At 44.9% G+C, this 26,859-nt stretch overlaps 1 protein-coding gene across 6 annotated transcripts in view; it reads right to left on the bottom strand.

The window, feature by feature from the left end:
- Nucleotides 1–266: 266 nt before the first annotated feature.
- The window catches only part of SH3GL3 (SH3 domain containing GRB2 like 3, endophilin A3), a 125,607-nt gene continuing 99,014 nt past the window's right edge, over nucleotides 267–26,859 (bottom strand). For 3 of the 6 annotated variants that reach the window (XM_069465646.1, XM_069465644.1, XM_069465647.1), the window contains 2 exons: nucleotides 26,008–26,120; nucleotides 267–930 (listed from right to left, as the gene is read on the bottom strand). In XM_069465646.1, coding sequence (XP_069321747.1) covers nucleotides 725–930; nucleotides 26,008–26,120 — 319 coding nt within the window. In that variant the 3' untranslated portion in view covers nucleotides 267–724. Of the gene's footprint in view, nucleotides 931–1,028; nucleotides 1,056–3,234; nucleotides 3,261–8,819; nucleotides 9,015–16,570; nucleotides 16,584–26,007; nucleotides 26,121–26,859 lie in introns of all 6 variants that reach the window. The other 3 variants (XM_069465648.1, XM_069465645.1, XM_069465649.1) reach the window with 2 other exon arrangements.

Raw genomic sequence — 26,859 nt, forward strand, 5'->3', positions numbered from 1 at the left:
GTATTTGGCAGAAGCAGCTTGAGTTGGGTTCTTTTATAAAACTTGAAAGGAGGTGGAAGGGTTTTCTATCCCCCAGCTGGAAGGAGGCTGTGTGCTGTTTCAGGAGGAAACTGAAGGCCCTGCTCAGGCCTGCAGACGGACGTCTGTCAGGAGCTACCGTCTAAGCATCCGTGCCGTGAGCCTCCGCTCAGCCGTCTGGCATGGGAGGGGTCTGCAGCTGGAAGGCTGTGCTTCAAAATCAGTTCAACATTAAAAATAATCAGGCCTTTTGCCAACACAGTGTGTCATGTTTATTGGGGCTATTCACAGGTAAGCTTAAAATACAATGAAGGGAAAAGACCAGATGCCATCAGTAACGTCAAGAAACAAAATGTTGAGCATTTCTTAGTTTTAAATTTTGCATTCCATTGCAGCTGAGGAACATAGGCAATTGGTTGGCATAACTGCAATGGGTGTGATTTATTTTTAGCAACAGGAAGCACATACATTTAACCAATGACTTTTAGGACAAGAAGCAAAAAAGAAAACTATATTTTCATGTAGCTAGGGCAAGAACATCATTTATACAAATTAAATTGATACAAAATACATTATAAAGAGAACACACATACAAAAGTCATTAGGTTGGTCAGAGAGCAAGGATGTCACAGAACACCACACTGAGAGAACACTGGTGTGAATTCATTTCAGTTATGAAAGTATGTCCAAAGTTTCTGTTACACGTTTACTGAGGTAAAGGCACGATCACTTCAACATAATTAATGGGGAAGAATCCAGACTCCCCGTGTATCATTCCTTCATACCAGTTTTCATCTATTTGATTGGTTAACGTAATGATGTCCCCTTCTTTAAATCCTAATTCTCCTTGGTTTTCTGGCTCAAAGTCATAGAGACCACGACAGCAGGGCTGGTCCATGGCAACGTTAGAACCTGTCCACATGACATGGAGACAAAAAGTACAGGTTAACATGACAAGTTAGCCATGGGAAACTGGAAATGTGGGAAGGTCTGGAGAGACCATCAACGGCCGGGCGGGCTTCCTTCCCACGACAGGCCTGGCTCCACCCAGCTCTCCGGGCTGTTTGCGTCTCTGGCTCTGCCGGCCCTCACCGACCAGAGACCCAGGCCCAGCCCGGCTCCTGGAAGCAGCCACTCAGCGCTGCCGGAGGCCTAAGACAGGCGGAGGAAGCACACGGCCCACTCCCGCCCTCGGGGAGCTCCCGGGTTCTCCATGGAGACTGGGTACCGCACGGGGAACATTCAAAGAACAGACTTGGGGAGGCATCACTCGCGGCTCAGCCGCTCTGAGGAGAGGGGAACAGGGAGGGCCTTGGTGCTCAGAGAGATCTCACAGAGCTGGTGGCCAGGAGCCAGGCCATGCCGGGACGTGGGGTGGGAGGAGAGGAACCAGGACAGAGTGGAATATTTACAGACCAGCCTGACGTCTCAGGGTTATTATACCAAGCCTGGGGTTCTCAGAATAACGTTAAAAAATTTTTTTTCAAAGCTAAAATAAATATGGTAGTTATAAGAGAAAAGTAAATGCATGCAAAATGGAGAACAGTCAGCTGTAACCCATTAACTCAGCGATAACTAACGTGAAGCTATCGGATTCCAGAAGTCTTTATGAATTTGTGCATATATTTATATATAGTTGTTTTTATAAAAGAATCTTCTTGTACATGCTATTGTGAACATCTTCCCAGATTACTTTTAATGATTGACCAGCTGTTAATTCTAACAACATAAAAGAATTCCGTTGACTAATCTATTGGACATTGAAGGCCCTTTCTTTATTTCCTTCCTCCCTTCTTTTCTCTTCCTTTCTTCATTTCTTTCCTTTTTTCTGTCTCCTCCTCTTTGAAAAGTAGCTTATACATAAATATCTACACATGTGCACAATTAATTCCCGAGGATAAATTCCTCAGAAGGGATTTGATGGTCATAAGACGTGAATTTTTTCCCAGATAGTTAACATTTACCGTTAATTTGTTTTTCTATCATTTTCTTAAAAATTTTAGGAGCCCCTTTATCTACAAATATTTGTGCTTTATCTGTCACGTTTGGTACAAACATTATTCCCAGTCATCATTTTTTGTCCCTTTTGTTTTTGGAGTTTGTGCTGGCAGTGGGGCAGGAAGTGGGGTTTCTGTTTGGTTTTGGTATTTGTACAGAAATTGGAAGCAGTTTAAGCAGTCAAATTAACCAGACTTTTCATTCACGGTTTATTCCCCACAATCATATATAAATAGTCAACTAAATTTTATTCCGGTACTTTAATTTTTTTTCACGTTAGAACTTTTACTTTTAATCCATTTGGATTTTGGCAAAAAGAAGTAAGAACCTAATGCTTGAGCCGTTACACCAACATAATTTATTAAATAGTTCACCCCCCTCCCCTGATTTCAAAGACTATCTTTATGTCTGTCATATATTTAATTATCGTGGGCACTTGGATCTGTTTTAGGATTTTCTATTTTGTTCCACTGATTTATTTCCGTAACAGAACCATATCATGTTAAATATTGTAGCTTTGAAACAAATGTTAGTAACCAGTAAAACAAGTTCCTAGTCATTACTCTTCTATTTCAAAATTTCCTGGCTATTCTCATGAAATCATTCAATTAGGTAAACTTTAGTATCAACGTATCAAGTTTCTCCCACAAAAATCTCATTTCAATTTTGACTGGATCATGCTCTTTTATTCTTTTAGTATTAATAAGATTAATTTTAGGAGATTTTTTCTGAGTGACCACTTGAAGAAAACCACACTAGTCCACGTATTATGCTTTTATTCTACGGCTAGATTGAGTTTGTTACTATATTTAAAAAGGTTTTTGCATCTGTACTTAAAAGTGAGATTTTGTTTTTGTATTCTGGTTAGGTTTTGGTATTAGACTTAAGTTAGCTTTATTTAAAAAATGAACATTGCTTCTTTTTCTATTTTCTAAAATATTCACATCTTAAAGATTTGGAAAAAAACAAAACTGGAAAATTTGGAAAAAAAAAAAAAAACTGCCCCAAGCTAGACCTATGGATTTCTGACCATCGGGTGATTTCTAGGATAGCTCAGGACAATGCCCTAGTGTGTCTTGGGAGGACATGGGGTCGCCTCACTGCAGTTCTCTATAACCCCCGAAGGACCTCAGCAGTTCCCAGTTTCACAAAAAGGAGCCAAAGGTGGGCTGAGGGGCCGCCCAGGTGGCCTCCTGGCTAAGTGAGATGATGTCACACCCAGAAGAGGCTGGGAGCTTGGACCACTGAGGAGGCCAAAGGGAGATATGAGTGTCTCTGAAGATGGGGCTGGAAGGAAACTAACCCCAACCGCAGGAAACCACACACCCTGTGGACATGGGGACTGCCACGGAGAGAGGCCATCACCAGTAGACAGGACCAAGCCATCCAACAGGAGATCAGGGAAGCACCCACCATCCATAGCTGCTTCCTATGCAAAAGGCTCTTCCAGGTTCCCTTCTGCCCCCAACACCCCCAGAGCTGGGTCTGGAAAAGGCGGGGGAAGCAGCACCCCAGAGCAAGCCCCGCCAGCCCTGCGCGATCTGGCCCTTCAGAAGGGTGCGATCCTTGCCCCCGACACAAATCTCTGACCTATCTGATCTTACTCCTGCCATCTTATTTGATGTTTTCCATTTTAATTTCCTTTTTATATGATTATGAAATGCTTTTTTTTCCCCTCTAGACTTCAAAGCAAGAGTTGAAACATGCTTGCCTGGAGATTATGCTCCTTCTTCACCAAGTCTTTTAGCTCTAAGGAAAAAGAGAAAGTAAATTTGGGCATTTCTGTGGCTGGTCCACGGAGCAGCACCTTCATCCTGGGGAGGGGCAGGGAGGTGGCAGTACTGTGGGGGAGGGAGGAAAGAGCTGGGGCAGAGAGTTCTGCTGCTGTGAGAGGGATTTTATTCTTTGTTTCAAGGGCTAGAAATTCACTGAGTGGCGCCCATTTCTCTGGCGGACGCGGGATCCCTGGGTGCCATCTGACTGCTGGAGCCTCCTCGGCACTTCGGCCACGTCCGGGTGGGAGTGAGCGCCGAGCCTGCACCCACCAAGGGGCTCTCGCCAGCGGAGCTCCCCAGCGCGTACTGAGGTCCTAAGGCCGTGGTCCTCAACGTGGGGGCACATTAAACAGCCACTGCCCGGGTTGAACCCCAAACCAATCAAGCCAGAGGCTCTGGCCTCGGGACCTGAGCATCAGTATCCTTTAAGTTCCCGGGTCCTTCCAATGTCCAGGAGAGGCTGAGAACCAGCAACGTAATGGCCTTCCGCTTCTTCCGTTTTCTTTCCCAGAGCCTGGAAGTGTCTCGGCGTCTCAGCTGGAGAAGGGGAAGGTGGTGGTGGCGGGTTCCTCTTCCTCTGCAGGGAGGCAGCTCCTTGCCGCGTGGTGACTTACAGGTAGGTCGGCCTTTTAAAATCTGGACCCACCTGCAGCATAACCTCTAGGATCTGCTTGATGTTTCTAGCATCCGATGGCTCCTTCTGTGCCAGGTCCCCAGCCCCTGCCCAATTTGCATATTCTTCCTGCCATAACGAGGAACGAGGAACGTTGCTGGGAAGTGGAAGGATTCAAATATCGGGGCTTAGTTCGTTACTCTGAATTGAACAGAATAACCCGCGATGATTTCAAACAAAGCGCTGCGGACCTGAGTGTTTACAATGCAGAACTTTCATTATTTGCTTTGGCCGGTCGGTGTGCACCTGGGCAGGCAGGCGGGGGCTGGGCACTGCACACTCACAGCAACGTCAGCCGTGAGTCACAGTCAATTTTATTAATGTATAGCTGTTTAATGTTGATTATAAAAGTGATCAGTATTCTTTTAGCATTTCTCCCACTACCAGTTTTTAGCAGAGAAGGAGTCAAGCGCCAAGCCCCACGGTGTCTCGGGAAGCATTTCCTTGGACGCAGTGTTAATGCTGGAACTGAACCTGGCAGTCCTCCGTGAACCCGCCCCTGTTCCACGAGGAGGCAAAAATGCCTCTGAGCGGTCACAGTGGCCGGGCTCCAGGGCGCTGTCCAAGCCAGAACGAGACACCAGGGCTCCAGACCCCCACCATGACCCTCCTCGTTCCATGTCACCTCTTACGTGCTCCATGACATGGCTAAGGTTGCCAAGACACTGTGTAGGCCATCACACTGACCACAGGGTTAACTACGCACACATATTTCCCTCCCATTTACTCTATAAGCAAAGACCAAAATCAATGCCAAATGGCAGGCATACACGTGTCCAAGGCCACCACCTATGTGCGCAGACATGTGCACTGTCTGCACACACACACGGAGCACATCAGGGGAAAGACACGTTACTCACTCCTCACTTCATTCATTCTGGGCATTCATTGCCCGCTCTGATATTCTGAGAGCTGGAAAGAGCCCAGCACTCACGGCACACTCCATCAGCAAATGAACCAAGACAGGGCATCTCTCCGGAGACCACGCGGTGGAGACCCTGCACGGGAGCTCCCCGATTCCCATGTTGCACCTGGCGCTCCAGCCCCGCCAGGCTGCCCACAGCGCTGAGCGCGGTTCTCAGCAGCGTCGGCCCTGGGTAAAGCCACACCAGCCAGAGCTGAGACTGGCTGTCTTGAATTACGCAGTGTGTATAATATCAGTGCATTTTTCATTCTGGGTCATTTTTGCTGCCTGCGGCCCTCCAATGAGCTGCGGCCTCCTTCACTCGAGGGGGAGGGTAGAACGTGGACATGAACAAAGCAGTCAATGTTTAGCTTTTAAGTTCCCAAATAATGCTATTTCAGTTGCAAAATGTTGTGAAAGCCAAGGCTTTCAGGCTTTCGTGCCAGAGCCAGGTAGGCTTTTATGAGATTTGAAAGAGAGAGAGAGAGAGAGAGAGAGAGACTACTGGGTTCCAAGAAACCAGAGCTTGAAGAACTCAGAGCCTAGAGATTTTATTACAAGCCGTGGAACGGAAGGGGCTGCTTCCTGCCACCCAGAGAAGAGACACAAGCTCTTCCTGGAGGCAGGGATGGGGCAGGGGCCTGCAGAAAGAAGAGGGTGGGCAGGAGGCTGAAACGCTCCCGGATCTCACTCTGGGGCTGGGGTTAGGCCGCCCCTGCCGCTGGAACCCTGAGAGAGCCGGCTCCCCACGTGCTCTGGACCCAACACGGTGGCTGCAGTTCAGTGGAAAGGGTGGGGTGCTGGAATTACACAGAGGGCCCTGAGAGCCCCTGGCTTCCCAGGAACTGAGGACAGACCCCCCCCCCCCGCCCCCCACAAGTCCCAGCAGGAGGTGAGGCCAGAGGTGGTTACACAGGGCCAGGAATGCAGAGCTTTGGCAACCCAGAGGCTCGGAGGCTAGGCCACAGATGTCAGCAGATCCCAGCCCGGACCCAGGCCTCCTGTGACAAAGTCATCCCAGCGGTGGCAGTAAGTCCCTTCACCTATAAACTCCCCCTGTACTCAGGCAACATCTTGGGGTAGACAAGTGGAAGGCGAGAACCTCTGAGAAAACCAACAGCCCTGATAGGGAATTTCAGCTCGGAATTGATTGTGTTTAAATCCTGATCGCCTGAGTAATACAGAGATCGTCTACACTTTCTACTGGAAGAGACCGAGTTACCTTGAAATGGCAAGATTATGTTTTTTTCCACCATTAGAAGAAATGGAAAAAAGATTACATTTTCTTTCTTTCGGTTTTTTTTTTTTTTTTTTTTTGGTCACCAGTAGAAATGGAAAAAAGATTAAGATGTTTCCACCACTGGTCTAAATGGAGGCTCGTGAGTGAGTTCAGTTCAGTTAAAGAGAAATAAAGTTTCCGCCCACCTGAGTGACAGTGTGAATTTTTCCTAGACATAAACGAGAAGTCCAAGTCTCCGTGGACGGAACCCAAAGTCCAGGCAGAATGGGCCACGCTTCCTTGGTGGGATCTTCCCAGCTGTGCTAGACACAAGCGTGTCCAGGGTGCCCCAATGCCTAGTTTCCACCATCAGAAGTCAGCACCTCTGCTGGAAACCTCTCGTAAGAAAGGACGGGTCCTACCCAGCGTCCATCTTTGTTAACAACCACTCCTTTCCCCCTGTGGTCTTGCAGCTGCTCCTGGGCCACCTCCACCCCCTGCCCTCTGATGTCCCCGAGGTGGCACCCAAACCCCCGCGAGTACGCGCACACGAGCTCCGTGTGCCCCAGAGCAGACGGCCGACGCGCCGGCCCCGCGCTGGCCGGGAGAAGCCCTCAGCCCACCACTGCCCGCCCCGCGTGGCCTGTGCTTATTTTCTTTTCCTCCTGAGACCTGGCTTCAACGTAACATGAGAGCAGAGGTGGGAAAACACAGTCTTCCTTGTTAAAGTACTGAAACAAAGATTATTTTAACAGAGAAAAGGGAATGTCCCTGTTAAATATTTATTATTCAAGCTCTGTTCCACACCATTAGGAAAAAAAAAAAAAAAGACAGAGAGTGAGAGAAAGAAAGAGAGACCCTACCACGAGAGTTTTAGGGTGGCTGGTCAGTAAGTGCTGTCTCGGCCACACACGATAGGTAGGGAAACCCTGTTCCCCCTAAAATAAATCGCACTTCCCACTTGGCAATAACATGGCCCAGTTTCTAACAATATAGGGTCCCCTCTTATTTTAACAGAAGGAAAATTCTTCGCAGTGGCTCCCAGCCCCACTTGCTTTGCCCACGTCCCTGCTGCAGACAGAGGGTTACTGGCGCACAGAAATCCTGAGCATTTTGTTGAGGTCGCGGTGGTCGACGCCCACGGTCCCCAGCCCCACTCAGCTGCAGAGATGAAACAGTAACGCTCGAGTTCTAGTGGTTAGCATGCGCTGGGACAATATCCTAAAGTGCCTCAGCGATATTAACGGACTTAATTCCAGAGAAATCCTATGAGTGGGTGCCATTCCCCCCCAATTTGAGGGTGGAGGAAGTGAGGCAGACCGAGGTTTAACACAGTTAAGCAGCAGTGCCGAGATTCAGCCTCTGGCCGGGCCCGGAGTCTGTGGTCCTGATCACTGTCACTTACCCCCTCTGAAAATCGGCAGCTTGGGGGTCTACGCCCACTGCCTTTCTGAGCCAAGCCCCACCAAGGGGCTGGCCCGGCAGCTGGGCTGGGAACGGGCCTTTGTGTCCTCAGCTCAGCACGCCCCAGGGCGCTCCCAGGCCTCGGACGCTCCCAGAGCGACTGTCTACCTGAACCCTACCCGGATCCTCAGGAAGGCCCGCCCGGGTCCCACCTGGCCTTGCCGTAACACTCGAGGGATGTCCTTCAGGCGCTTCGAGTCCCTCCTGCCTTCCTCAGCCTGAGCTCCTGCTTCCAGGTGAGCAGCTCAAGGCTTCCGTTAAAAACAGCGTCTACCCCAGGTGGTGGACCGGACCCCAGGGTGCAAACAGCATCAGAAGGGACTGATATCTCTGCAGTCTGCCCTCTCGTTCTCTCTCTCTGTCCCCCGCCCGCACCCCCTGGGCCACACGCCAGGACCTGGAAGCCTGTCCCCAAGGGCTCCCTTTCCAACTCCGAGAGGTGGAGGTAGAAGGAGTGGTCATGGGGCAACGGCATCTTTCTCTCTGTAGCACTAAAAATCACGGCTCTTTTGCTGTCCTTGAACTTGTGTTGTTTGCAGACCACCAAAGGATCCCACGATCGTCTCTCCTCCCTTCCTGGCCTTGACTTTGGGGGTTTCATAACCTGGAAGCATTTGGTCAGAGCATTCCCACTGAAAGGCAAACCGTGACCCATCCCCACACCTATTTTGGGGGGCGGGGGGAGGGGACAGAGAAAGAAGTAATTTGCACGACTGCTGTCACCACGAGTCCCTGTACAAGGTACGGAGTCTCCCGGAAGCTACTGACCTGAGGAGGGCTCTTTGTCTTTTAGTAAATGCCCCAGACTGCTGTGCCTTTTGAGTTTTTGTTCCTGCTTTTTATAGTTTTTCTCTTGCCTCCCTTGTAGCCGGGCTGCGACCTGTCACCTTTTCCTGCGTCAGTGGGCCTTCCCGAAGCAGTCCCTCGGGCCTTTCTAATCTGCTGGCTCCAGTCTGCAGTAGGCTGGGAAATCAGATAACGGTTATGTAGCACCAACCGCCGCTGTAGCGCAGGCTCTTACTCTGTAGCAGGTGCCCAGTCCAGCACCCCTAACTTACATGATCTAATTTAATCCTTAGAATAATCCTGTGCAGTAGGGGTGACAATCCCCGTTCTTTAGATGACAAACTTGAGACCCAGGGGTATGAAGTGACACAGAGCCAGGACTTGGGCTTCCCTCTGACTCCAAAGCCCACTTCGCCGACAGGCCTGCAGGCAACACCCCTCTCGGCTGGGTGGGCTCATTTCCTGCTCATTCCCAGGTCTGAAGTCTGGAAATCCAAAGGCGGCCCCCTCCTTACTCATGCTACTCACAGGGCAGCTAAGGAGCGGACAGGAAGGCTCCTGCTAATGGGTGGAGTCAGCAGCCCACTCGGGAATGGGACCCAAGTTTCCTTCTGGAAGCTTTGGTTCCACGACCCAGATGACCTTGAGATTTGACTGCACCTGAACCATCCGACCAGACGGTCCCTCCCCTGCCGTGGCGGGGCAGAAACCTGATTTGAAACTTTCAAGTTTATTTGTAGTTCAGACTCATTCTCAAGCACTCACCGAGGGAGGCTCACCCTGGGAGACATCTCTTCTGAATTAGAACAAACTTCTCTGGTGCTAACTCCCTTCAAAAGTTACCGTTTCTTTTTCCCAGTCTAGAACCTCGAACTCTTGTAGCAAAATTGTTTTGAAGCTAATACCTTCCCTTACCTGACCCAGACACAACATTGGTGTGTAATTCTGATAATACCACAAAAACCATTTTGTTCAACAGCTCTACAATATTATTTTGCCCATTGGAAGAGCAGACTGGTCGGCAACTTCAGATCCTTGTGTCCTCTCTCTGGATTGGGTCAGCTTTGGGTTCCGGTTTCCGTATCTGCAAATTTTAAGTCTTAATCTGTGATGGGTCAGTAGGAAACCACGGAGTAAAGTCTAGTAAAAGTCTACAGGCTGTTCTTCTAGAAATAACAGCCCTGTGTATATCCACAGGAGATGTGATTTATTGAAATTACTTGTCCATGGAACTCAAGTTTAATCATTACAATCGATAAAAAATAAGCACGTATGATTTATTTTAACCTTAACACCAAATCCTCCTCAATTTATATAGGTCCTAACTAATAAGTTGTGTCCTCCACCTTACAAAGCCCTGTCTACTGAGATGCCTTGTGTAGATTCCTCAGAAGCCTCGGCCCGTTTATTTATAAAAACTTCTCAGGAGGTGACCCCTCTGTTACCACCGGGCACAATGTGTGCGGGTCGTTTTCCACTCTGAGTTATGGGGAAAGGGAAAGACAAACGGTGGCCTTAACCAGAGGTGGCTTTCTGGTCGCTGGCATGGGGACCCACCTGCAGAGGGGACTTTGTTCAGCCTGTTCCTTGCTTTTCACAATGTGGACTAGTTGCCGATATTTAAAAGTCAGGAGATTTCACATAAACATGTGGTTCATGGCTTCTCTTGAAAAGTTAGAACGGCTCTCGACGGTGAGCCCACACTCTGGGCAAAGGGCACCGGTGTCGGCCCCCTCCAGACAGAGCAAGTGTTTCCTAGTTGGCCGCAGAGTCCCCTCTCCCTGTCATGCTCCTGAGTGGACGTTTGGTGTCAGCCATTTATCACCGGCCTGGCGCTGTTTCCTTACCCTTTCCCTGTGTTTTTTCTCGTTCCCAGAGTCCGGCATTGGAGTTGCACTTGCAGCCACACCCAGTGCACAACTCGGGGCGTCATTCATCTGGATTCAAGCAAGGTCCCCTGGAGCCGTGCTGCATGACAGCACGGTGTCACCCCTGGGAACAGCTGACTTCTACGCTACTTTAAACATGAGTATATAAATTAATATTTGGATGCTGGCATTTAAAATTTTAGCTTACAGATCCAATGTATCATTATAGAATATATGCTAAGATTTTAAAATATGCAACATTCGAGACAATTTTAGCTAAGTAGTATCAAAATGCTCACAACTAAGTCAGAAGTTACCTCTTGCGGCTTTTCGAAAACTCTTTTTACAGACTATTGAGAAGAATTACAGGAAACCATCTCCTGCAGTGAGAAAACCTTCCCATCCAAAGCTTCCTTCAATCGGAAAATAAGAGGCCCCTTCCCTCTTCCCTCATCAATGGCTGCTGATCCACAATAATAATCATAGTTTACACTTTAATTTAAAAAAAAAATTTAAAATACAGAAAATACAAATGTTCAACCTGTCCAATTTTCAAATTATTAAGAATGCTAAGTACTCATAAAAGATAAATACTGCAGCCATAGAATCGAGAGCTAGAAAATACCTCGGAATGTATTAAGTCCAATCCCTTCATTTAGGAACAAGTTCAAAATCAGTCCAGAGATGTTAAGAAACTCACCCAAAGTCACACAGCTAAGAAGTGCCAGCATCTGAGCTACAACACGGGACTGTTCTTTCCTTGTTTATTTCTCCCTTGTCAGGACCCCTGACTCTGAAGCACACACAGAAACGGGTCTCAGGGAAGGCTGGTGGGGCAGGGTGGGGAGGAAACAGAAGAAAAGTGGGGAGGAAAGAAGAGAAACAGCAGGAACAACCTGCTGACTAAGCAATCACCATTGTCGCTGCTCTGTACAATTTTAATTTCCTCTGTGGAAATTTAGATTAAAAATGCACATACTCCTACTTGTAAAGCTCGTCTTCTTTAATTTTCGGACTTCACATTTCACTTTGGAATAAATGTTTATTTTCTAACGTAATCCTAGAGATCCCGCTCCAATGAGGGCAGTGACTTAGGCTCTAGAAATTATTTCCGAGCCGCCTCAGAAAGGGTCAAGAAATTTATAAAAGTCTCTTTTATACCTAAAGAGCGTTAGGACGTCTTAATACAAGCCATTGGGGAGATTTATTTTGCCTCACTCCGACACGCCCAAAGCGCACACTTGGAACGCACATCTGTTAACTAACCTCAGGCCCCCGCATTTGTAAAGCGGACCCCGGTTTGGAGCACGTTAACCCTTAGCTGGGGTTATAGAAAGTGGTTCCCTCTTAAGAATTTCAGCAAAATTAAAAAAAGAAAATCTTCATTAAAAAATGAGTTGATAAAAAAATGTGAAATATACTTTGTCTTCTAGTCTTTCAATTTATAATACAGTTAAGTGACAACTGGCGCTCGACAACCCCCCAGCGGGTAGGGAAGGCACCTGTGCACAGATCACAAGTTCCTACACTGTTTCCTTCAAGGTCGACAGCTTTCTGGGAGCTACCCAGGCACACAGTTCAGCTCAAAGACTTTCTTGGCTTCCTTTTCCCTCCAGGACAGAGGGCAGCTTCTGCTGATGAGGCCGCCTGACCCCAGCTCACAGGCCCGGACGGGCGGCTGCTGCTCCCAGCCAGGCCCAAAGTCGGATTCGTCTGCGATCGTCATTTCGAGAGGGGATTGTCCCTCCTCCACTTCTGGCTGGCTCCGTTCATTCTCTCAAGCACCTCTCGGGACTATCAAGGCTTCCATCTCGGTCCCACGACACGGGCTGCCTGACTGACCTGCGTTCTTTCATCTCTCTCCCCTTTTCTTCTTTAGAAAGAAGAAATGATGAAGAAAATGTTCTTGGAATTCATTTCTGGCAGAGGCTTGCGAGCTTTGCTTTAAATTGTTAGTGAAATGCTTGACATTTTTCCTTCACTTTATAAACATTATGTGCAAATCATTCAGAACCCTAATGGAAAGTAATTTCCCATTAATGCAGGCTATGAAATGCCACTTTCTTTTGAAACTGTGCCTCAGAAACAAACGGTACAGAACCCCTTTACACTCGCAAATTCCAGCCACAAAATCAAGGAAGCCCCATGCTAGGTGCGTGGCGGGGACTTTCAGCGCCTGCCAAGGGAAGCGCAGAGCCGAGGACAGCACAGGCGGACGGCAACGGTGGCGCCCGGTAGAGTCTGCCGCACTGGAGAATCCAATGACTGGACCCTGGGCCTCCTCACACATCTGTGACCTTTGGCTGCACGTCGCCCTTGCAACAACTTCACTGCCTAGGGACAGAGCTACTGTCCACGCAGAAGGGGACAAGAGCATTGACGTGCATGGCCTGGGTGGGGAAGCCAAAGAACTCACTGTCCTATCAGTGTTTTCTTCTGCCTAGTCAGATGTATACAGCAGACTCCCTTTGCGACTATTTGCTGACCACAGATGTCCCGCGATCACGAATCTTGGAAATAGACCATTCCCAATGTTCTTGAACGTTTCCTAACATTCTCCAATATTCCTTCTTCTTCTTCTTTTTTTTTTTTTTATTAGAGACAGGGCCTCACCCTGTCACCCAGGCTAGAGTGCAGCGGAGCTCCTGGGCTCAAGTGATCCTCCTGCCTCAGCCCCTAAAGTAGCTAGGGCTGCAGGCAGGCGCCACCACACCCAGATATTTTCTTTTTAATTTTGTTTTTTTTTTTTTTTTGGTGGGGGGGGGGTCTTGCTATGTTGCCTAGGCTGGTATCGAACTCCTGGGTTCAAGCGATCCTCCCGCCTTGGCCTCCCAAAGTGCTGGGATTACAGGCGTGAGCCACATCGCCCAGCCTCTAGTATCTCTTCTTAACGATATAAAACGAAATATCTATACGATAAAGTATCAAGCTTTGCTACTTACTAGCTCTGTGACCTTGAGAAATCTCATTTAACCTTGCTGAGCCTCCACTTACTCATCTGTAAAATGGGGATGAAAATAGTACCAGAAATGTATATAAGGTATTTACTACAATATCTATCCCACAGTAAATACTCAGTAATATAGCTGCCATTATCATTATATTATTACTTAACATTGTTTTGTTTTTTATTATTATCTCTTCCTTGCAGTACTGTTACAAGGATGAAATGGGTTATGTATATAAAGCATCAAATAACACCCTGGAGGTGCTCGTGCTAGGTTCCTATGCCCTCAAGTGATACTTTAATCCAAATCCCTTTTCCTTTTCCCAGTGCTCAGCACTGTCCCCACTGTCACTCTGAGAGGTTGCAGCAAAGGGAGCCGAGTTCCCCTGTGGGAAATGAGAGCGTGGCGTCTTGGGAGCTTGACCTGAAGTGCCGTCTCCAAGAACCACCCTCTGCTCGGGTGCCAGCTGGCAGGGTGGAGACGGCAGGGCAAGGACTGAGCCCTGGGGCCCAGGGTTCTGCTTCACTCAGATATAATATACCGGTGGGGGGCTGAGGTTGAGCTCATTTCCAAGTTTTTAGTCTATTAGTTTATACTGTTTAGCTTCTTTCTAAACAGAAATTTTGAAGTGGCTTACGGTTGTATATCTATGCAGAATAAAGTTTTTTCAGACCAGAAGTAGAAAGCTAAAGCCCTAAAAGGAAGGGAAACAATATAATTTTTGTCCAAACAACAGAACTTTTGCGATGAAAAGGGGGACACTTAAAAACTACGCTGGAGCAAGAGACGTACGCTGGGACTGCCCCACGCCACGCAGGACGCAAGGTTCCCCTCGTCACAGGGGCAGGAGCCGCACGCGCTCTGGCAGCAGCCACTCACACGGTGCCGCGCTGGAGCCCCTGGCACTGAGCTTCCTGGCAGCCAGGGAAAAGGGGGACTATGCCGGGGTGCATAAGTTCTTTAAAGAAGGATGTACAGCTGTTCTTCAAGAGCCATTAACTTCTCCCATTGTTAAATATACACTTTTCGGTTTATTCAAAAATTCTTTTCAAAATACAATTTAGAGACTATCTTTTTTTTTTTTTTTTTTGAGACAGAGTCTCACTCTGTTGCCCAGGCTAGAGTGAGTGCCGTGGCATCAGCCTAGCTCACAGCAACCTCAAACTCCTGAGCTCAAGCGATCCTCCTGTCTCAGCCTCCCGAGTAGCTGGGACTACAGGCATGTGCCACCATGCCCGGCTAATTTTTTCTATATATATTTTTTTAGCTGTCCATATAATTTCTTTCTATTTTTAGTAGAGGTGGGGTCTCGCTCTTGCTCAGGCTGGTCTCGAACTCCTGAGCTCAAACGATCCGCCCACCTCGGCCTCCCAGAGTGCTAGGATTACAGGCGTGAGCCACCGCGCCCGGCCTAGAGACTATCTTTAAAAAAAAAAAAAAGAAAGAAAGAAAAATATTGCCCATAATCCTACCTTTTAGCCTGGTATATATGCAGATATAGCTTTACAAAGTTGTAATCATAGTATACTGGTAAAGTTGTGTCTTTCTTTTCCACTTAATATCATACTCATACTAATAAATATTTTTTGTTTCATATAATTTCCATATTAAAACATTTAAATAGCTGCACAACATCCCATTTGATATGCCATAAATTACTCAGCCGTTATCCTACTATTGACAAATACATGTAAATAAACATGGGTCATCGGGTGGTTCCCATGTATAACTTTTCTGTTCCTCGAGATAGAGCTGTAATAGATACAGGAAGATGCTTTGCTTAAATTATTTCTTTTGGACACATTTCGAGGAATGAAGCCACTGCATGTTTAAACATTTGTATTGATTCCGACAGATACTGCTGATTTCCCAGTGAGTCAGGCCAGGGGGTGGCAGAGTACGGCCTGTGAGCCAGGTCATGTTTTAGTGGAACAGAGTCGTGCTCATCATTTTACATATTGTCCATTGTCTTGTGTGCTGTGACAACATAGCTGAGTGGGTAACGGAGACCATGAAGCCTAAAATATTTGTCATCTGGCCCTCGACAGAGAAAGTTTGCCAACCCCTAGGTTATCCCAATGTGGGTGCTTACGCAGCTTTTGGGAATGTACCTGGCACGACACCCTAACAGACACGAATTCCGTGGAGCTCTATAGAGGGCACTGAGTAACAGAACGGCCACTGTCTCCCACAGCAAATCTGCAGTAAACAGACATGGTAGAGACGGCGAGCTGGCGGCCAAAACCCACTCCCCCTTCTTCCAGGGAAACATCATTACAGGTAGGAAGTGGCTCTCCCGCTCATCTCCCCCAGCCTTTGCGGCTAGATGTGGTCTTGTGACTAAGCTCTTGCAAAGGGATGGGAATGGAAGTGATGTAGCCACTTCTGGCTCATTTCCTTAAGAGGGAATCTCTGGCCCTGGACTTCCATCCTAAATTTCTATCTTGTTTGAACCGTTGCCATCTTGAGTCTCCCTGGAATAGTAGCCACTATTCCCTAACTACCACAGAAACTGGTACCATAAGTGGGGGTGTTGCCACGATAAAACTGAGTGGCACTGATTCAGCAGGCAGGCAGCGGTGAAGAGGAAACGCGTAACGGGCACGAAAGCCGGCAACCCACTAGATTGTGGCCAAACAGCTGGTAAAACTTTGCCCATCATAACTCTGAAAGCAGACTACACACCAGCAGCTCCAAAGAAAGAAGCTGGATGTACCAGAATGTTCGTATGTTAGCTGCTCCTTGGTGGTGTGGCTAGTGACTATAAGAAAGATAAGAAAGGCCAATCTGCAAACAAAGTTAAAAGGGAAGAGAGAAAGATCAGAGGTGGGGTCCCCCACACATTAGAAAAGTGAACTGCTTCTGTGCCACAGAGAACAGGTCCTCCTCCAAAGCGTTCTCGGGGACCTCCTTCAACCAGGGGAACTCAGCTTCGCGGCAAAGGCTAAATGAAAGGTGTGTCTTCCCACTCATGGCTGTGGTTTCAGAGGGCCTCAAGGGAGCCCTATAAGCTAAAAGAGGGAACGTGCAGTTAGACAAGAAAGAAAGAAAGCAGTCCCAAGAGCTATGTCTAAGAAGGCACCTTGAACATGATCGTGGGCACATGGAGCTGCCTGGGAGCACACCAACTAGAAGCTCAGTACGTTTTTTAAGAAATCAAGTTGTGATAAGAGGTGCAAGCTCATCCTGAAAACCTGTATCTGCTGAACTGTAAGGAACCCGCAAGCTCCCTGAGCACAAACGCCACAGAAGGCAGCCTTGCAAAGCCTACTTCAAACGTGACCTGGAAGATATAAAAGACTTCCTGAGAGGGCAAATCTAGGATACAGGACAAGACAGTACCCCACACACCGGAGAGCAGAACCAAAGTCTAATCAGGAAACTTCTCCACGGCCGGGGTAGGGGAGTCCTTGGCATTTCTGCCCAGCAGACCCCACAGTCGTTACGGACTAGGGCCTGCTGCGCATTTCCCACTTGCCGGGAATGCTCGTGCTCTTCAAAGTCCACAGGTGGAAACCCAATCCCCAGTGTAACAGTATTAACAGGTAAGGCCCATAGCAGAAAATCAGGTCCGCGGCTTAGTGATTTAGGAGATGATTAGGTCACGAGTAGGACTGATGCCTTTAGGAAGAGGCCCGAGGGAGGCTGCTCGCGCCTTCTGCCACGGGAGGACACAGCCAGAAGGTGCCACCTGTGAGGAATGGGTCCTCGATCTTAGACTTCCCGGCCTCCAGAACTGCAAACAATAAACCTCTGTATGGTATGTGGTTACAGCGTCCCAGACAGACCGAGACATCCCCGTGACAGGGTCCCGGCTGCACCGCCCCAGCTGCTCCGCCACTCGGTGTGGCTGCTTGGTTGAGCTCTCGTCCCTGGAATGTGAGTGTGTCATTTCTGCCGTGCTGGCTTCAGAGGACACGTCTAGCGCAGACACTTGTTCTTTTTCCCCTTCCGTCTGGCTGCAGCGGCAACACCTACGGCAGCAGCTTGGAAGCCACATGATGACAACGGCCCAGGCCCTGGGTGACTCCACGCACTAGAACCCCCGGCTGCTCGGAATGCTCTCCCTGGGCTGTGGCATGCCTGGGGACATCCTATTTTACATCTGGGTTTGTGCTTTTGTTTTTGTTTTTGAAATAGAAAGTAGCGTTACCCTAATACCATACAGAAGTAGTCTCCAGAGAACTGTACCTGAGTATTCTCTTGGCACTGTTTAAATAAAATTGATTTTATTTAAATAACTTTCAATGAAACGTTACCTCAAAAATGTAAACTGAAAACTAGAACCACATGGTATAAAGACACTGTAATCATGAAAATAATTACAATGGAAAATAGACAATTTTATTAAATTCAAGCTGGGTACATTCTGTAGTCTGCAAATGGCTCTCAATCTGAGGCCTGGCCCCTCTGTTACAATTGGACATTAAAAATATTGCAGCACAAAACTGTGGCTTATCTCCTTGGAGTCACAATGTCTAAAAGAGAACTGCAAAAAGAATATTTTCATATGATGTCATTCAGGGTTGTTTATGTCTACATCTATTCAGCACCTAAAGCCACTGTGGGCACAGCAGAGACGCGCCCAGTGGGACACACGACATTAGATGTCCTAAGGGAGGTTTGCATTAATAAGGCAGATTGAGTACAAGAGTACGGCCTTCCTTCCATGTAGCAAATCCCTATCAATTAATAAAATAGGAATTTTTAAGATTCCATATAATGTTGGAAAACAAGAATAAGCACGGCCAGTGGACTGGAAATCATGAGGAACACGAAGACCATGTGAAAGACGGTAGAAAGCAGTGGATGGAGCAATCGGAGCTTAAAATGCTTCCGGAAGGGGGTGCTGTGGAAGTGGACTCTGAGGACGCCCGGGTTGGCCTTCCGGGAAGGAGCAGCCCAGCGAGTCCTCCCCCGGGGCAGTACCGAGGACCTGGGCACCCAGGCAGGCCCTGGAAGGAGAATTGAGTGGGGGAGCCTGAAACAAAAAGTCAAGGCAGTGCCACGGGTGCCGGAAACATCCAGAAAACCAGACGCCAGTTCCCTTCACGAATCAGAGCATCCCTTCTCCCTTTCGCCCACAGAAGGCAAACTAATAAGGACCCTCAAGCAGGAAGTTATGCCCAGAGCCAAGAATCACCAACGCCGGAGGAGAAACGTCATGAAGTAGATACCAGCTCTCAACAAACACTCAAGAAGGTAAGAATTAACAGAGCCGCCAAATGGAGACCTTTTGCAAACTATAATTAATATTTTCAGAGGGATATGAAGGGTCTAATTACTTGGAAAATTAAAATGAAAAACACTGACTATTGGCATGGTAGGCAGGATAACAGTCCCCCGAAGATGTCCACCTCCTAATCCCCGGAATCCGTGACCGTGTTCCCTTATCTGGCCAAAGGAGTCTGCAGATGTGACTAAGTTACAGGTTCTGAGAGGGGAGGTGGCCCTGGCCTACGGGAGTGGGCCTGACACGATCACAAGTGTCCCTGTGAGAGGGAAGCAGGAGGGTCTGCGTCAGAGAAGGGGCCATGACAAGGCCAACAGGGGCGGGAAGCCGCTCTGCCGCTGGTGCTGACGGAGGAGGACGGACCATGAGCCCAGGACTGCGGCCGCCTCCCCCCCGAGGGTCCCCAGAAGGAGGAACGGCAACACCTGATTTCAGGACTTCTGATCCCCAGAACTGTAAGGCAGATAACACATTTGTGTTAAGCTGTGAGGTTTGTGGTAATTTGCTGCAGCATCAATAGGAAACTAATACAACTGGAATAAGAAATTCAATAGAGAAATTGGATGTAACACACATAAATGGGTACAAAGAAGAAAGTAATACAGAGAAGTTTCCTCAGAGGGCAAAAAAGACATGGAAAGCCGGAAGCAAAGGATGCGGCACACAGGAAAGGCTGAAAGTGGCAACATCTGGTGGGAGTTTAAAGGAAACAAAACAAAGGGAACAGGGAAGAAGACATTTAAAACAGTAAAAAAATTTTCCATGTTTAAAAACAGTATGAGTAACTATATTTAAAAAATCAATGAGAATGAAGGAAGGGGAAGGGCATGTGGCGAGTCTTCTCATACTTCTGGATATGACTGTCGGGAGGAAAAGACAGATCTGTAGCTACAACAGAGATTTCAATATCCTTTATCCCGAAATTAACAGAAAAAAAAGACCAAAAAAAATCCGTAAGAATATAGAAGCCTTGACCAACACTATCAAATCGTTTGACCTAACTGGTATTTATAGAACACTTCACCCGACAAGAATAGAACACACATTATTTTCAGCTGCACCTAGAACACTTAGCAAGACGAATCATATCCTAGGCCATAGAGGAAGTCTCAAAAAATTTAAAAGGGTATGATTAATACAAAGCATGGTATTTGACTAAAAATGGAATTAATTAAAAATCTAAAACAGAAAGATATCTGCAAAATACCCACATACGTGGAAATGAAGTAACACATTTCATAAGAAACCATGGGTTAAACAGGAAATCAAAAGTGAAATTAGAAAATATTTTAAAGAGGATGAAAATGAAAACATGACGTGTCAAAAGACAGGAGATGCTGGTCAGGCTGTGCTTAGTGGGGAACTGAGAACGCAGCACACGTGTTAGAAAAGGAGAAAAGACTCAACAATCTTAGTTTCTACCCTAAGAAACTAGAAAAAGAGCAAATGAGATCCAACGCAAGAAGAAGAAATGAAATAATAAAGATCAAAGTGGAAATCAATATAATAGAAAACAGTAAACAACAGAAAAATCAGTGAGTCAGAGGGTTGGCTCCTTAAGATCAATAAATTGATAAACCTGTAGCCCAAATGATCATGAAAAGAAAGAGAAAAGACACAGATTACCAATTTTGAAAATGAATGAGAGAGGTGACATCACTACAAATTCTATATATCTTAAAGGATAATAAAGGAATATTAGGAAAAACTGTATACAATACATTTGACAACTTCAAGGAAATGGACAAATTCCTTGAAAAACACAAACTCCCAAAGCTCACTCAAGAAGAAACAGATAATTTCCATTGCCTTATGTCTATAAAGAAACTGAATTTGTAGTTAAAAACCTTCAGAGAGAAAAAAAAAAAGCAGTAACTTTACAGAGGAGAAAGCTGACCAAGATCAACACAAGCAGTGATTAGCATGTTCATTGGACATACCCATAACTCCAGTCTAATAATGAAAAACCATCAGAAAAATCTCATTTGAGGGACATTTTACAAAATACCTGAACAGCACTTTCTAAAACTGTAAAGCTCATTAAAAACAAAGAAAGTCTTAGAAACTGTCACAGCCAAGAGGGGCCCAAGGAGGTGTAATGACTAAATGTAACGTGGTATTCTGGCTGAGATCCCAGAGCAGAAAAAGGATATTAGGTAAAAACTAAGGAAATCTCAATGAAGTATAGACTTTAGTGCGTGTGTGTGTGTGTGTGTATATGTATATACACTATATTTGTTTATACCTATACACACTATATGTGTATATATATGTACATGTGTATATATACACTATAGCATATATATTATATAACTATATCAATATAGTTCATTAATTATAATAAATGTACCCTACTAATAAGGTGTCAATAATAGAGGAAGTAGAGGGGTATATGGGAACACTCTGTAATATCTCCACAACTTTTCCATAAGTCTAAAACTATTCTAAAATTGAAAGTTTTTTTTTTTAAATAAACTTTTCCACAAAAGGAAAAGTTTCATCCCAGGAATGCAAGGTTAATTTAATTAATTAATGAAATGCACCATATTAACAAACTAAAACTAACAAATAAATGATTATCTCATCAGATGCCAAAAAAAGCATTTGACAAAACCCAGAAACTGTTCCCGATAAAAAACTCTCAGCAAACTATGACTAGAAGGGAACTCCCTCAATCTGATAAAAGACATCTATGAAAAACCTACAGCCAATGTTATACTTAATTATAAAATATTGAATGATGCTCCCCTACTATCAGAGACAAAGCAAGGGCGTCCACTCTAAGCGTTTGTCTTCAACTATATTACACCAGAGGTTCTGTTACTAGCATGTGCAAAAAGGCAAGAAAAACAAAAGCATCCAGATATCCAGTAAAACTGTCTTTATTTATAGATGACATAATCATTTACATAAAAAACTATGGAATCTATAGAAAAGCTACTAGAACTAATAAGTGAATTTGGCAATAAGGCAAGATACAAGATCAATATACAAAAATCAATTGTATTTTTATATACAGGAATACTAGCACTATGAAAAATTAGAAATAGAAATCTTAAAAAAATGCTGTTTACAATTGTATAAAAATATGAAATATTTACAGATTGATTAAAAATGTACAAGACAGATATACTGAAAACAGGAAAATTGCTGAGAGAAATTAAAGAAGACCTAAATAAATGGTAAATAAAATACAATTGTGTTCTAGATCAGAACAATCAATATCATTAAGCCGTCAATTCCCCCTAAATCGATCTATAGATTCGACCCAATCCAAATCAAAATCTGAGCCAATATCTTTTTTTTTTTGGTATAAATTAAAAAGTTGATCCTAAAATTCACATGGTGGCTGAGTGCAATGGCTCATGCCTATAATGTCAGCCACTTTGAGAGGCTGAGGCAAAAGGATTGCTCAAGGCCAGGAGTTTGAGACCAGCCTTGGCAATATAGTGAGACTCTGTCTATACAAAAATAAAAAATTAGCCAAAAATGGTGGCTCCTGTCTGTAGTCCCAGCTACTTGGGAGGCTGAGGCAGGAGGATCACTTGAGCCCAGGAGTTTGTGGTTACAGTGAGCGAATAATTGCACCACTCTTCTCCATCCTGGGCGACAGAGTGACACCCTGTCTCTTAAAAAAAAATTCACATGGAAATGCAAAGGAACTAGAATAGCCAAAACAAGTTTTAAAAAGAAGACCAAAGTTAGAGAACTAATAGGACTTGACTTCAAGATTTATAAAGCTACAGTAATCAAGACAACAAAAAGTTGTATAAGAACAGAAATGTAATCATAATGCACTTTGGATGAGGCCCCAAAACTGTTTAAAATAATTGATGTCCAGAAGACCACTATGTAGAACTTGGAAACAAACAGAAACAGATGAGATAAGGGAAACCAGTTTTATGACTTTTAATCCCAGCCTACAGCTATGGCATAAACAGGTCAGGAGATGGAGATTAGGAAGGATTTGTAGAGAAGTTTTTGGAGAGAGCTTAGAGGAGGTGGGATGTGTGGTGTTCTTTCTATTTCATAGCAATGCAAGAGAGGAAGACTTAAAAGAGTCCCCAGCGAGCTCGAAATATGTTCCCTAGAGATTTAGGAACAAAAGTAGTAGATGGAGAAAGAGAGAGGGAGCAAAATAGAACCTCTTCCCTGACACCAACCTTCCCACTGCAACTGGCCAGACCCTGGGCAGGAGGGAAAGCCTGACTTTAAATCAAAATTATAGCTTTGACTGGAACTGGGTCTTAGCATTTCAACTACTGCAAGAGCCTGCACTCATACTCAAGTGACTGGACAACTATGTGATCCAAGAGGAGCCCGAAAAGTCATGGGGCTGCCCATATTTTCACCCAGTAGTAGAGGCAGTTTACAATAACAGCAGGGAAAAGAGGGCAGGGGAGGACATTTTAAGAGTCTTGCATGATAGAAGTGAAGGTTATACAATGAATATTTATTTAATAAAAATAATGATCATAAGTAAATTGGAGGCGGGGAGAGGGAGAAGTATGAGGGAGGCTGAGGGCCAGGAAGCTCAACCGTTATCTTCCCTATCAGGAAATCGACACATATCATTCAAAATCACAAAATCAAGAAAGAGTAAAACAAGCACATTATTTTGAACGTGGAGATTTCTTGAATAATACCTCAGAAGCACAAAAGCAACCAAAGCAAAATTGGACAAATGGGATCTAATCAAGCTAAAAATCTTCTACACAGCAAAGGAAACAATCAACAAAGTGAAGAGACAACCCACAGAATGGGAGAAAATATGTTCAAACTACCCACCTGACAAGGAATTAATAACTAGAACATATAAGGAGCTCAAACAACTCAATAGGGAAAAATCAAATAATCCAATGAAAAATGGGCAAATGATCTGAACAGACATTTCTCAAAAGAAGACATACGAATGGCCAACAGGTATGTGAAAAAATGCTCAACATTATTAATCATCAGAGAAATGCAAAATAAAACTACAATGAGATAGCATCTTCCCCCCAGTTAAAATGACTTTTATCCAAAAGACAGGCAATAACAAATTCTGGCAAGGGTGGAGAGAGGGGACCCTCATATACTGTTGGTGGGAATGTAAATTAGTGCAACTACTATGGAGAAAAGTATGGAAACTGTTCAAACACTAAAAATAGAACTACCGTAAGACTCAGCAATCCCACTTAGGTACACAACCAAAAGAAAGGAAATCAGTGTATGGAAAAGGTATCTGCACTCGAATGTTTACTGCAGCACTGTTCACAATAGCCAAGATTTGGAATCAAACTAACTGTTTATCAACAGATCAATGGATAAAGAAAATATGGTACATATGCACAATGGAATAATATTCAGCCACAGAAAAGAATGCAATCCCATTATTTGCAACAACATGGATGGAACTGGAGAACATTATGTTAAGTGAAATAAGCCAAGCATAGAAAGACAAATTTTGTATGTTGCCACTCATATGTGCTCCTATGCCACTCATAGGAGCTAAATATTAAAGCAATTGATCTCATGGAGACAAAGAATAGAATGATGGTTACCAGAGGCTGGGAAGAGTAGCAGGGTGGCCAGGATGAAGTGGGGGTGGTTAATGGGTACAACAATGTATTATAGTTAGATAGAATGAACAATATTTGATAGCACAATAAAGTGACTGTAGTCAACAGTAAGTCATGGTATACTTTCAAATAACTAAAAGAGTAGAATTGGAATTTTCCTAACACAAAGAAATGATAAATTCTTGAGGTGACGGATACCCCAATTACCCTGATTTGATTATTACACATTGTATGCCTGTATCAAAACATCACATGTACCATATAAATATATACAACTATTATGTACTCATAATAATTAAAAATAAAAAATTAGTTGGAAATAGAAAACAAAACAGCAAACAAAAAACACTCCATATGAAAGTTTAAAGATAAATGACAATCTTGTAAAAAAAAACTATTCATATCCCCATATGGAAAGAACTCCTGCAAATTAATAAGACAAAATAAACTACCCAAAGAAAAAAATAAATGACATAAATAGACAATGCAGACATGAGGAAATACAAATGGCAAATTGAAATATAGAAAAAATGTTCAATCTCACTAGTAATCACAGAAAGGCAAATTAAGATTGAATACTGTTTTTTACCCATGAGTGCTTGGCAGAAATGGAAGTCCAAAGACATGGGTGTGGGGGAGCAGGTATTCACACATTAATAACACTGCTGCCAGTTTTGAGGGTAATTTGGCAATATCTACTACCACTTAAAATGTGCATTCGCTTTACTCAGGAATTTCATTTCCTAGAAAGAGTTGCTTATCAGTATACGGAGGCAAACGGGATAGTCATTGCAGCAAGTAATTGGAAACAACCTTAATGTCCACTAATAGGGAAATGGTATAATGGAAAACTCCGAAGCTGTTAAAAATAGTGGGATATATCTATATGCATGACATGGAAACAATGCCAAGAAATACTGATACATTTAAAAAAGCAAGCTGTAGAACAATATGCCTGGCACGAAGCATTTAAAAAAACATAAAAAATCTAAAACTGTGTGTATATGTGCATATACAGGCACACGCATAGATACAGTACTATTCGTACCAAATTGTTAGCACTGGCTACATCTAGGAAGGGGATCGGGATAGAGCTGGTGATTCCAAGACTAAAGAATGACTTGTACCACTAAATTTTTTTTCTCAGTTTGATTATTTTACTCAAGAACATACTTGTGTCATCTGTCTAATTAAGAAATAATGATGCAGCACTTAACACAGTGCCTACTTAGCATATAGCAGGTACTCAACAAATGCTAATTTAAACTTAAAAAATAAGAAAACATTTTGAAAAAATTAAAAGTTTAAACATACAGGATGATATAGCAATAATGGTTCTATGGCCAAGGTTATAATGGCCACATTACAAGGCAATATGTGATGAGATTCTTCCCCAGGAAACCGGACTTTAAGGGGAAAAAATGGGATTCACCAAAAAGGGATTCACAACCAAAGAAAGAAATCCAAGGTCTCGGTGTACTCACTGACCCAGCAACAAGCAGCAAATACATATTTCTAGAAGTGCCTCACGGAAGGGCACACTTCGACTGGTCAACTCACCTGTCGTCTTTGCTGCTGCAGAGGTGGTGGAGACTCCATTGAGTTCACTGGAGCTCCTCTTCATGGGCCTCGGCTTGTATTCTCGTTTGGGGACATTGGATGCAGCCGATATTCTGCAACACACACGGGTCAGACATCAGATGAAGGAAGCAAAGCCTCCGAGCGCCTCCGCTCTGCCTGGATGAGCACGAACTCAGCTCACGGGCGGTGCTCAGCAAGGGATGCTCTTGACACACCAACTCTTGAGTAGCCCAAATGGAGAGAGGTCAGATCCCAAATGTAGTTTTTCAACTACCTATCTGAGCTTCTTTGTGAAATTCATCTTGAAGACGACTATTTGTCCTCGTAAAGTCTCCGAGGCACCTAACGAGTGCCCGGGACGCGATGGGCGCTCGGCAGTGGTAGGAAAAAGCACTGTCCTCTCCTCCCCCCTCTCACAGAGACAGAATTACGAGAATGTGCTCAAGTGAGTAGCAGGTGAACTCTCTGCCTGCACAAGTGTAGGCTTCAGAGACTGGACACACCCTTTTTATCTTCCTCTATAGTTACCCCATTGATTTAAGCAAAAATCCCTCCAAATATATTCATCAGCATAATCCTATGTAAAACAATATTCTGTTATCAAACCTGGCCAAAAAATAAGGCAGTTTTAAAAAATGCCATATTTTATTAATAGAGCTGCCATGCATACTATATATGCTATTACTAACTTTCAGAAAAGTACAGGATACATTCATCATTAAAGCCGCGAGGCACACAGCAACCTTTCTCTGATAGTTCAGAAAGAATTTCTGACTCTTTCAATACCTGTTACAGTCAATATCATGAACATGGCCTGATATTTGCACTGGT

The sequence above is a fragment of the Eulemur rufifrons genome, chromosome 3 (assembly GCF_041146395.1).
Source record: "Eulemur rufifrons isolate Redbay chromosome 3, OSU_ERuf_1, whole genome shotgun sequence".
Lineage (NCBI taxonomy): Eukaryota > Metazoa > Chordata > Mammalia > Primates > Lemuridae > Eulemur > Eulemur rufifrons.